Consider the following 13,092-nt stretch of genomic DNA (forward strand, 5'->3'; position numbering starts at 1 on the left):
AACAAAGCTTGATTAAGAAAAAAAAAACTTTCCATACCCTTATCTTGGCTAGGTTCGAAATTAAAACTAATTTTCTTGAAAAATGAAAAGTGGTCTATAGGTATTAGCGTCATCAGTGCAAACACTACATCTATAAGGCTGGTTGCATCCTTGTACATGCTAAGCTCACATCTTTTGAGCCTTCATTTGTGTAGTCAGTTTTCTAAAAATGAAACTTCATGAGGACTTTTTCATTTTTCATGGCCTGCTGTATTTCTTTTTTTAGAACAAAGAAGATCATTGTTCTATCGTCAAAGAATATTTCACAAACATTTCCCTGCGCACATCCTGGGGTACAAAATGATGAACAACCTGAAATGGAAAAGCAGATATAATCTGCTCTCAATTTAATCAAACTAATTGAGGTGGGTGACTGCAAAAGTCTTAAAATGACAGGCATTGACACAGTACAGCGTATCTAAAACAGAGATGATGCCCCAAAATGAGAAATGAGAGGGCCTGGGCAAGTTAAGGAGGGATGGGTCCCATACCTCTGTCTTACTGGTATTTGAGGGTATGCCAGGCTGTTTCATTGTGAAAATTTACAAATTATTTCTGAACAGAAAAAAAGAGGGAGGGGGGGGGCACATGTAGTTTTAGAGTCACTTCCATTCATAGCCACAACCTGTAGGTCTGCACTTAAACAAGGAGGCTCAAAAGGCACAGGATTTTATCCTAGTCTATGTAGCATTAACCCTTGACACCCTGACATCATTATGCATATTCTCCATTCTGTTCTCTATACACTCCCTAGGTTCTAACAGGGAGAATTTATAAAACCATTCAGAACTTCATTAGTTGCTGATCATTTCCTTAAGTCTTGTGACTTAAACCTTTTATTCAGGGGTGATATTGCAAGGAGAAATTAGAACCTTGTCAAGGATTAAAGGGTTAAGCCATCAGGAGTGTTACTACTCCCCCTGAATGGGAAGCAAGTCCATTGCAGGTGACCCCTAGCATTTTGGCGACATTCAAGTGGAATGAGAAAAGAAACTCAAGTTTATGACAGAATTAGTTTGTTTTACACAAAATGACTGAACAAGAAAATGCCTACATCAGAAAGTTGAACTAATCCTTTAACACTTTAACTTTTGTACAGTAACTCTGCTGTTGTTGTTTTAATCTCTCCCCCTTTTTTATAACAACATCCTCTAACCTTTTCTTTACCTATTTTTACATGCCATTTAGGCTCATTAACTAACTGAGGTTAAGTAAATAAGTCAATGAGAGGTAGAAATATAAAACTGGTAGATGATAAAACTTTTATGCCAGAATAGATTTACCTACAAAAGATGATGCTTACCTCAGTGCTGTTAGCATCTAGTTGGATTGTGTAGTCTAGATCACCTCTGTGGCTTAAACAATTCTTGCTGGAGCGACAGTTAACTCTGACAACAACATCACTGTGGGACTGGTAACAGACACACCTGTAACATTAGTAACCTTGTCACTCCTAAGAGTGATCAAAAAGAAATTTCTCCCCACCATATCAACACCTTTTCAAGCAGAAAGGTGACGAGAAGAAAAAAAAATCACCAACCAAGTATTATGATTTAAAGCCAAATTTTTAGGGGTAATATTGTGATAATTTGAATAGAAAAGTTGATAAATTTTGAGCATGGTAGCAAAGAAAGAAGACGATTTTTTTCTTCTTGCCATGAGCATGGGACAGAGAAAAAAATTCTGAGAACCCATAAGGAATTGAACCTCACACATTTGGGTCCATGCTGGAGTTCTGAAAGTCAATTCCTTGTGGGAACTCAGAAATTTTCTTAGTCATGTCCCATGATACTCCTGACAAGACAAAAAAATCTTTTTTTTTCCTTCACACTTTAACTCCCAAGAGTGATCACAATATCAATACCATATCAAGCAGACAAGTGATGAGAATAAAGAAAATATCAGTAAGGGGATTATAGGTTGATCCAATACCAAATTCTCCAAACTGACATCACAAGATTATTTAGAGTTATCAACTGAGTTGATAACATAAATTGGCCACCATAAAGAGTTAAAAGGCTGACATTTCAAGCATTAGCCCTTCATCAGAGCATTTGGAGGAAATGTGGGTTGTGTATAGGTTTATTTATTTCATAAATTAGCCAATATGGAAAACTGACTTGCATACTTTTAGTTTGTTTTTGCTGAGTTTTAGTCAGTTGTTTTTGAGCTTTTGTTCATGTAAATTTGTTACCCTTTTGACTGGAAATTTAAGAAGTTTTGGATTTTTATTTCAGCCAAATGTTGTGGTTCATTAAACAAGTTAAATACATATTTTCTATATAGTTTGGACTCTAGTCTCTTTTTTTGTAGATGGATTTTGTACACAGGTTAAAAAAAGCACTACTTAAGTCTAAACTTCAAACTAAAGCTGAATATTTGTTCTTAATTCTCACCATATTCTGTAACACCAGGGTCACTCTAATGGAACTTTCATACTTGAAAAAAACCAGGTCCCTCATTCCTTTTATATTCTCCTTTTTGGTAACATTGTTTAACACTGATGATACTACAGCTTTATGCACAGCTTCATTTTTGTTCTCCACCACTGAATTTACTTGAATTGATGGCCTGCACCTGTTACAGTACACCTCAAGCAAGAACGGATTTGCCTACAAAAAAAAAAGAAAAAAAAAATTTACCAATTGACTCCACCAGACCTGTTAGCTATGAGCTCCATCTGTGGGTAATAGGAAAAAGATTAATTCCTCAAAGGATATCATAAGAATTGAAAAATGCATGTAAAAAACCTCATACATGCAAAAATAAAAAGTGTACGACCAAGGCAAATGTTGGTTTAATTTGCAACATTTATATACACTGTAGACACTGTCTATAAGAACGAATCAGTGTGGATAACTGACTGTTTCTTATGTGTACATTGTTATAGTTGACGTCATAAAGAAAACAAGTATTCACTGCATGCATATGAGTAATTGTGTCATATTTTTGCCAAGTATAGCTGGCCTCTACAATATGGCTGATTTTCATTTTGTATTTGATTTGTTAACAGCGTGGCATAAAGAAGCTTTAAAGAATAATCACTTGGTAGCAAAATACAATGTAATCCTTAATTACTTTTAACACACTCATTTTTAATTGCTGTAAGTAATAATAATTTACCTGATCTAACTCAAGAGCTTTGTTATAGCCCATGTTTTCAAGAGTCAGCCATAAGTCGTTAGGATCACCATCTGCATCTTGTGCTTCCATCATGTTCAGGTCCAGGAATCCTTTCAGAGTTATCTCATCATCCTCCATTTCAAAATTCTCTGAAAACCATAACCCACAGCTGTAATCATGGATGGTAGAAAAGTTATAACTTTCCAAGCCTTTTTAAGGGAATTTTTTTTATATTTTCCATGACTTATGATCAAGGGGTTGCTCCCAGAATAAGGTGAACATGATCATGTAAGAAGGCATTTTTCTTTTTGCTCTCAAAAATACCAAATTCAATTATTTTCCAAGCCTTTTAATGACCTAAACTGAATTTCCATGACTTTCCTGGGCCAGAAAATGATATATGGAGATTTACCTTTCATAATTTCCCATCCATCATCATCACAAAGGTCTCCACCAGATTTAAACTGGAACAAGTCGAATTCTTCTCTACTTAAAGATCCATTCCCATCAAGGTCACAACTGTCAAAGATTTCAGACAGCGCTTCTCTGTAAAAATGTAAAACAGAATCAAAAAATTTCACACACCATTCTGTAATCAAATTTCTCTTGTATCTTCTAAGGGCACAAAAAAAGTTTAAAGCTTGGCTGAACAGTTACCTTCTTTTGCACTGAATTAACTTTCTTCTGCATTGTGTGACTTGAAAAAATGCATTTCTCTTAGCCAATCACAATGATGAAATTGATTCATGTATATGAGTATTGAAAATACAAATTTGGATAAAAAAAAAAACATTAAAACTTATTTACTCAAATATCTTGCTAAGCTGGAGGTTTTCTCCATGGCCTGTGGTAAGTTTCACTTGTTTGGCAGGTTCTGCTTTTCTAAGGGAGAGTCGACAACCAGTAGTGAAAGTTATCAAACTGTATGTCCCTCCTTCCAGCTCACAGCGAAAACAAAATTTCTACAAAAAAAGCAAAATAATATAATTATAGTTAAACCTGTATTTAGCAACACCATTAAGTGGTCACCCTGTATTGAGCAGTCAATGGTCAAAGAATTCTGGATTGGTGAAAGCTGCTAAGGGGGAGGCAAAATGACATTTGTTACAGATCCCAGTAAGAGGGCTGGATCTGAAATGCTGAGAGAACTTGTTTCCAATTGCCTCACTAAAATTAAACAAACAGTTCACTGATTAAACTATAATTATTTTTCTTAGCACTGTTAGGACAGAGCGCATTTTTTAATCCCATTTGGCTCCTATTCTGTGGAACCTGTATTTAGTGTAATTGGTCATTTCGCCCACCATCTGTTTGCCAATGTCTAAGGTTGGTTCGCCTACATCCAATACATCCATTTGCCTACAATTAATACATAAAAGCTTTAAAAACGGAATTGTTTAAAAGTCCATGTCGAACCTTGCAGAAAAACTGAGTATTAAGATGAAATAAAACACTGTTTACAGTCTTTGTGTTTACTTGTGACTTGAGCGGCCTATACTAGGAGGTGGGACTTCATAAATTAATGTTTTGACTGTTAGTTTGTGCAATTTCATGCAATCTGCAAACTTAGCTAATTATACAGATGAAAAATATATATATAACAGTTAAGGCATTATTTGTGTAGACTTGTGACTTGAGCAGCCTATACTAAAGAAGGTCCCAGACTTTTCATTAAAACATATCATTCAAAAGGACAAGGTACTTAAGAAATTAGCTTGTTCCCATTTTACTTCCCAGTTCAATGTTTATGGTATTTTGATGTTGTGATTTGTTCTATCATGAACTTTATAAATTAGTGTTTTGTTAGTTCGTGTGCTTTCACACGATCTGCAAATTTAGCTGGATGAAAAAATATGAGGTGAGACTTTCACTAACATATCATTCAAAAGGACATGGTAGTTCATTTAACAGAGGATTGTAATTGAAAAATCAACATGATAATAAACACTATCATCAATGCTATAATCATTGATCTGATTTACTACAACTTGATTCTCTCAATGCAAACTTGATAGCATAATATAGAAACATCATTCCTTTATCTCTTCCCTCTGTTAAGTAATGAAGAAAGTAATGCACCTGCTGCCAATTCAACATCAATTTTTTTTCAATTGAATCAACTGTTTTATACAATGATTGTTATAGTGCGGAGTTTAAAACGTACATGAACTGACATATTGGACAAAGGCGAATCAACTCAAGACATAGGCGAAACAACCATAATTCGTATTTATAGCAGTCACTCAGCCATTTCCTGTGGGTAACTGCTTAATACAGATTTGACTGTACTTAACAAAATGTCTACTGAATATTAGTTTGTAAACAGCCAGACTGATTTCACAGATCTTAAAAAAAGTTTTATCATTGTGTATTAACACTCACTGGTCCAAGCTTGGATGCTGTAAATGCAACCAATTCTGAATTCTTGTCTACACAAAACACTGCCATGTCTATTGTTCTCAGTTGATCTACAGCAAAGTCAAAAATGAAACAGCATTATGTTATGAACTGAACTAAAAAATGTAACTATCTTAACACTGGAGACAGCTGCTCCATTCACTCTGATGAAGGGCTAACACTTGTAACATCAGCTTTTGAAACTCTTTACTGTGGCCAACTTCATTCATCCAAGCAAATTATCCTGAAATACCCCAATTGATGCAGCACTACAGTTTCTTTAGAAAGTTACCCCCTTCATCCATTGAAATTTTTTTGCCTGTACACAAATATTAAAAGTGGAAGATTGCTGAATGATGTGATGATGGTTAGCATGTTAGTGACTGAATCAAAAGAAGAAGCTTTGTCATCTGACAAAGACTAGCAGTATAGCAGTTGCAAAGTCACAGTCAATACAGTTGATAGGCTTACTCTACAATGCAAGAAATACAAGTATTCATTAATTCATCTACATGACCACGACAGCCAACAACAACTTGTTTAACACTGGGAGAGCAGATATTCAAATTTAGCACCTTTCTTGTTTTTAGTAGATTGGATGGTAACAAAGACTTCAGAGTCCTTTGTGAGGTGCAGTTTATAATGATGACTTGAAATCATTCCATATCTGTCAATAAAGAAACTACCCTTACTGCTTCCTTTATTCCAATCCTACAAAAAAAAACACAAAATGAGTTTTATAACTAAATTTGTTAAAATTTTTCATGTGAAGCTGCACCTTAGTAAAGGTCAATTTAAAGACACTTAACCCTTTCACTCCCAGAAGTGACCAAGACAGAATTTCTCCCTTCAATACCATTACAATATCAAGCAGACAAGTGATGAGAATAAATGAAAATATCAATTAGGGATTATTAGTTGACGCAATACCAACTTCTCCAAAGTAACATTATAAGAATTGTGTAACTGACAGTAAACAGAATTTCTAACAAGATCTTGGGAGTGAAAGGGTTAAATACAATAACCATTTTGACTTACTGAATCATAACATTAGTCCCTTTTACAACAAAAGTCCAAACCATTGTGATTTGATCATTCTACATCTATCTGTTATTTTGTTAATATGTTTTTGCTTGTGGTGTTCTTTTTATTATAATATTATTTTATCTAATTTGCCACTGTCACTCAGTTTTTTAAGTAATATTAAAACACCAGAAAGAAAGTGCTTATTTTATATGCCCCATGGTTTCTTTGGGCTCCCTTGTCATTTCTTTCAAAAGTAATACCAGCCTATGCTGCGTTTGCAGTTCTATGGTGGAAAAAACCCTTATCTAGAAGATAACACTGACTAATAATTACTGGCTGTAGTCTAATGTAAATCTGTGTAGAAAGAGCTGTTGTACCTTGAGGTTTTCAGGCTCCTGCAGGGTTTTTCTATTTGTGGACTGTCTTTTAACAGAATATGGTGCAGGAGAAGAAGCAATGTCATCATCAGCTCTTGCTAGTTTCTTTAGACTTTTCTGTTTACAATCCTCTGCTGTAGAGACAAGTAGTGCTGCAAACTTGAAAAATAATAAAATTTAATATTTTAAACTTTGGATTTTTTTATTGTTTCATTTCTTTAATAATGATGAACAGGAATTTATGAGGTTACTGTATGACAAAAGAGGTAAAGTTTGTACTTGAGCCTATTGGTACACCCAGCTGGAGTTTATCCCAGTTTCTTAAGCATGAAGCAACAAATAGAATTACTACTACTTGACCCCCTGGCTGGGATGCAAGGTTTTGTACCCCCCAGCATTTCATCAGGCTTCCCTGACAGTTTCCCTGTACCTATTTATACTCCTGGGCTCAGTTGTTTGAAGGTCGATTAGTGCTAACCCAAGGTTAAGGTTTAATCTGGGTTTCTTTATTCCTTTATTCAAATACCTTTTTAGGATAATTTCCTGTGTTCTTATTAGAGCATCAAATAGTCATATTCCAGACAAAAAGAATTTGACTGAATTTTGTTTTAAAGCTATCAGATCCGAAATCAGATTTCACACTAACCCTGGGTTATCCTAACCCAGCTTTGAACAACCCAGCCCTGGATGGAAAGAGGTCCCGTGGGAGTAAAGCCTTTTGCCCAAGAACACAACACTTTGACCCACCCAGGTCTTGCACCTAAACTTCTTACCCTTTTTTAAAAGCTGTGACATTCATTTAATGAGATATTTCAAAAATTGTCTAATTTCCTAGGAAGTTTTTACTTAACTATAAAAGCAAAAGCAAGCATTATGTAAAAAAATACAGTTACAAATTGTAAGCACAAACCTCATTATAGTCCAGCTTTCCATCATTGTTTACATCAGCATCATCTAGAATTGCCTGCACCTCAGATTTAGTCATACATTCTCCTTGCTGTTAGGATAACAAAACTTAACCATTAATGAATAAAAGCAATCAGAAAACAAAAACTAGTGCAACATAATAGATATTCCAAGCTCAAAGTAGGATAACCATATGTGATCAATTTGTTAGGGTTCAAATAAGAAACATCGGAAATTATGTATCCAATTCTTTGTAATTTATTTTGTGGTTATCACCACACTGGAAAGGACTTTTCATTGCAAAAGGTTCAATAAAGTCCTACACCACTGCCATGAGGAGGCATGTGGAGTAGCTTTTTTGTAACATATTAACACTTGAGTCTCTTCCATTTGAGAGGAAACATTCTTGGAACCATTCTTGGAACCACCCCTCTCCCCCTCCCCCCCCTCTACCCCCTTTGCCCTTGTGACACTCTTGGCTTAATTCATTCCACTTCCCAATTTCCTGGATGTGTGGTAGACATTTCCTTCAGAGCCAGTTCTGGAATTCTGGTCTGAAATCAAGTGAGTTAACCCTTTTGCTCCCAAGATCTTATTGGTAATTCTCCTTTCTTTCTCACATACAATTCTGATTTATGATGCGAGTTTGTAGAATTCAGTATTGGGTCAACTAACAATCCCCTAATTAATTTTTTTCTTTAATCATCATATTTCTCCTTGATGTTGTAAGGAGAAATTCTATCTTGGTCACTCATGGGAGTTAAAGGGTTTTAATCTTTTAATTTAATGCGAGTTTGTAGAATTCAGTATTGGGTCAACTAACAATCCCCTAATTAATATTTTTCTTTAATCATCATATTTCTCCTTGATGTTGTAAGGAGAAATTCTATCTTGGTCACTCATGGGAGTTAAAGGGTTTTAATCTAATTTCATGATAATTTCCTTTACCTTTCTTTGTGATAACGTATTGATCTTGTAAGGAGAAATTACCTTCTGATCAATGTTGTGAATGAAAGGGATTTATATATCTAATAAAGCAGGAGAACATTTGTACCTTAGTCAAAAGTCTAAACAATTCATCATGTGTTATGAATCCATCGCCATTAGTATCAATACATTTGAATGCTTTCAGCATAGAGTCCTTGTCAAGAGGCTTCTCTTTCCTCATAATGTCACAGAAATCATTGTAAGATATACTGTCTGTAAAAAGAAAGTAAATGTAAGTAAATGACGTATTTATAGTTAAAAGAATGAAGGGGTAAGTTTCTAAAGAAACTGTGGTGCTGCGTCGGTGGGAGAGTATAGAAGGTAATTTAGTGTTAACAACTGGGTTGAAAACGTAAATTAGCCACCGTAAAGAGTAAAAAAGCTGACGTTTCGAGCGTTAGCCCTTCGTCAGAGCGATTAGAGGAATTGTGGGTTGTGTATGGATTTATATGTAGAAAGTGGAGCTACGCCATTGGTGGGAATATGATGACGAAAAAACAGGAATAAATTAGTTGAATGAAAAGCGCTCGTTGATTCCGTGGGGATTAAGGGTGCCGATTTGAAATATAAATTTTTGTTCTAGTGTTTTACGGCTTTCATTATCATTTGCTAAGCAATTACGAAAAGAAAAGCCTGGAAAAATTAAGACTTTGGGATTTTACAAAGAAACTGTGATCAGATTCCTTTAAGGGAAAGATAAAACCTTTAAAATTTGCATTGCTCCCAACATATGGTCTCACAGCTCAGTTGGTAGTAGCCCCCAACTAGTATCTGAGAGGCAGGGCTTCAAATTACGATGAAGCCTAAACATTTTTAGGCCTCTCTTCTGCAATTGCAGTCTGTCTATGAGGATCATTTCTTTGCTTGATTTTCATACTGCTGTCAAATTAAATTAATTCATTTAGATTGTTATTTCAAGTACATAGCATAACTATTCTAAACCTTTTTTCCCATTTAACCACTTTCTGAAGTTCATGTGATGTACTCGACGTTATTAAATTGTATAACGTGGGGCGTCAGTGGTCCAGTGGTTAGTGCGCTGGACTCTGGGTCGAAGGGCCCGGGTTCAAGTCCTACCAGGGGCATGTCGCTGTATCCTTAAGCAAGATGCTTTACCCACTTTGCTTCGTCTCTCGGATAAGACGTAAAGCCGGAGGTCCTGTCTCACAACCCTTCTATGTTACAAATAAATTGTGGGACGTAAAAGAACGCACGCACTGTTCGCAAAGAGTAGGGCACGTAGTGCCCGGTGTTGTAGTTTATCTCGATTTGTGCCGTCGTAGGTCTGGGTGGGTGAGGTGTGATCACAATGGACTGAAGCGGCTGCCAGAGGCGCCTTTAATATGCTGACGTCCGATCTCACCTCTCTGGTTCCTCCGCAATTCAGCCCTTGGCTGCAAGTGAGGAAATTGGCACCATTCATCTATCTTCATCTATCTATCTATCTATAAAGATTTCTGAGAGCTTCATTTCATGAAATTCACCATAAAAAGGTCATACTTAAACAGGGTTTGTACCCTTTTTCAGAAACAAATTTCAAGGACTTTTCCGAGACTTTACCAGGACTCTGGCTTTATCCAGGACTCCAGATTTCACCTTAAACCCCGTAATTTTTTATTCTGCTTATCACTGTCTACATAAATTTCCTATAAGATAAACATAAATTCTAAAAACTTTATTGCTTGATTGACATAGATTTCCAGGATCTTCCAGTGAATTTTAGTCTTTTCTTATTTTTCTGGAGAATGTCAAAATAAAATTCCAGGTTTTCCAGGACATGTGTGAACCCTGTTAAAGGGGAAATACTATTTAACATAATCCCTTAACCCTTTTAGTAATGTAATCAATTTTAAGAAGAGCCTTAGTATTCCAACCTGTATTATGCTTCCAATATTTTTCAGCAAACTTCCGAGAAGGATTCCTTCCACCAAATTGAAGTGCTAGCCAAGACAGACAATGAAACACTCCATGTCATAAATGTATTCCACAAGTCATTCACAGTATATCTAGTATCTAAGCCCTTTAACTCTCAAGATCTGATTGTTAATTCTCCCTTCTAGCTGCTTTACTTTTCCTTGTAAATGAATTACAAGACTTTAGTGTTAGATCAAGACAACAACTTTTACCTGATAAGTTTGACAAGTTTGCAGCAAAATGGGATTGTAATTAGTACCCAAATCTTTACCATTTGGCCCCCCAAGAATGACTAGCCATTAATTTCCCCTTACAATATATCACCCCTGAATCATACATTAAGGTCACAAGGATAAGGGAAATGATCACTGACTACAGCTTGAGGTAAGCTATATTAATTGCTTAAAGACTATTTCTGATGTGGAACAAAAAACTTTTCAGTGGAACAAAGCGACTGTTTTATGGTATGAAGAGACTTTGAATTGGAACGAAGTGACGTAGAACGAAACGACCATGGAACGAAACGACCGTATACCTTCTTAATCACGCCTTATCATTTGTTGGTAAACTCAAGCTACCAACTCCCCCTCCCCTCCCCCCTAATAAAAACAAAACTCACCACTCCCTCGAGCTGTGATTAGTTAAATAGTTCCATCTGCTGACAGTCTATGTTTTCTTACCTAGGATCAATTCATCAATGGATGTAATTTTTTCTGTAGTGCTACTTAAAACAGCCAGGTAAGCAGCACGGCATTCCTTCATAAAATTATCAAATTTTGCAGTCGATTCTCTTCGAACCTTCTCCGAGAACGACACGTTTGATGCTCGCGATGAAACGCTCGAATTAGACGACCTGCGAGCCGGTTTTACTCGCTTTATCTCTGACATTCCTGTAAGAAACTTTCTAAAGTCCTTTCTGGCTAAATTGTTTCGCCTGCATGATGTATGGATCCCGTTACCATAGAGTGCGCCATCTTTGCTTTCTTAACCGTCACGCATACAACTGCTGACCAATACTACCGCGGTCCCAAGGCTAGAAGGATCGAGAAAATTAGAAATGGCGAGTTTTTGAGGGAATCTCGGAGCGGGCCTGACACTTTCTATACCCGAGATAATTGAACAAAATAAAACTCATTGGCCCAATCGTGGGCTTTTCTGATTTGATGATAGGACACATCTGCATTATTGAATAAATTTTGCAACATTGTTTACATCGCAAGTGCATGTCTTTCTGGATCTATTCAAATTGATCTTGAATGTTCTAACCAATTGTCTGCCGTCTACTGTTATACTGCACCGTTGTTTTGTGATTCATATGATATTCTTTGGCAGCTACATCACATGAGTTTTTTTCAATGCAAAAATTTTATCTCAAAAATAACTCCGTTTTCAAAAGGACCTACGTGTACGTTAGATTATTCAAAGATAAAGGAAACTTGCCAGACGAAAAAAAAACAAACACCGAAAGCGTAATTATAGACCATAAAAGAGCGAAGATGGATAAGGACACGAAAATTCCCAGGGATTGCGGTAAAAAAAGTATTAAAATCAACTTTCGCCAAATTTCCCAATGAGGGATGCAGGAACTGCGTAGTTTATCCTCTTGACACCTCTTAAAGCGGAAAATTTATTTAAATTATCCATATAAGTCAAAATTGCCGAGTTCACAAGTGAACCTCTTTGCCCCTCACCGGAAAACTTGTCATCAAAGCCAGACTTTTTCCAAAAATATCAAAGTAGTCATCCATTGTTTAATGCTACATTACAAAATTGAGACAAAGCCATTACGCTGAAATTCATTTTCGTATACGCTAGTTTTCATTTTTCGGTTATTTTTGGCATTGGTTGGGAAAATTTTGAAAGGATGCCATAGGCGGAAATTGGTCTAGAAGGTAACCTTCTTAAGTAACATCAGCAACGCAAAGGGCACCATGCTATTTGTCAAGTGTCAGTACGTGACTCGCGGAATATCGTTTGAAAACTCGCCTATTTATGGTCAATCAGGTATAACAATAAAACTGACACGATGTTTTCAATCTAAACAATCTTGAAGAAAAGGTTAGTGTGGGAGCAGTTATAATTTGTTGACAAGGTTGATTGAGTGCAAGTCGATCCAACCTTGTTTGACTGGAAAATAAATACAATGTTGTGTACAACTTGCTACTTGTGTTGTGGTAGGGTCCGCTGATACAATACTTGTTGATTGTATTGAGAGACAAACGGTTGAAAAGTTATCATGATCATTACGCTGAATGAATATAGCTTGTTTTCCGCATTTGAAATGCTGGGGGTGGACATTTTAACGGATTGCCGAAGTGTTTTC

At 36.1% G+C, this 13,092-nt stretch overlaps 1 protein-coding gene across 2 annotated transcripts; it reads right to left on the reverse strand.

The window, feature by feature from the left end:
- Positions 1 to 79: 79 nt before the first annotated feature.
- LOC113671708 (EF-hand calcium-binding domain-containing protein 7) lies at positions 80 to 12,389 on the reverse strand. 2 transcript variants are annotated; one of them, XM_089186921.1, is made up of 13 exons: positions 11,450 to 11,931; positions 10,730 to 10,795; positions 8,923 to 9,068; positions 7,873 to 7,959; positions 6,963 to 7,121; positions 6,135 to 6,270; positions 5,545 to 5,630; positions 3,970 to 4,124; positions 3,575 to 3,708; positions 3,163 to 3,311; positions 2,436 to 2,651; positions 1,343 to 1,450; positions 80 to 351 (listed from the first exon to the last, which is right to left on the reverse strand). In XM_089186921.1, exons 1-13 carry the CDS (start codon positions 11,655 to 11,657, stop codon positions 277 to 279), a joined length of 1,725 nt encoding a protein of 574 aa, XP_089043047.1. In that variant the 5' UTR covers positions 11,658 to 11,931; the 3' UTR covers positions 80 to 276. The 2 variants fall into 2 exon arrangements, with proteins under 2 accessions (XP_089043047.1, XP_089043048.1); XM_089186922.1 differs by having other exon boundaries at positions 227 to 351; positions 11,389 to 12,389.
- Between the last annotated feature and the right edge of the window lie 703 nt (positions 12,390 to 13,092).

The sequence above is a fragment of the Pocillopora damicornis genome, chromosome 11 (assembly GCF_964200805.1).
Source record: "Pocillopora damicornis chromosome 11, jaPocDami1.2, whole genome shotgun sequence".
Taxonomy (NCBI): domain Eukaryota; kingdom Metazoa; phylum Cnidaria; class Anthozoa; order Scleractinia; family Pocilloporidae; genus Pocillopora; species Pocillopora damicornis.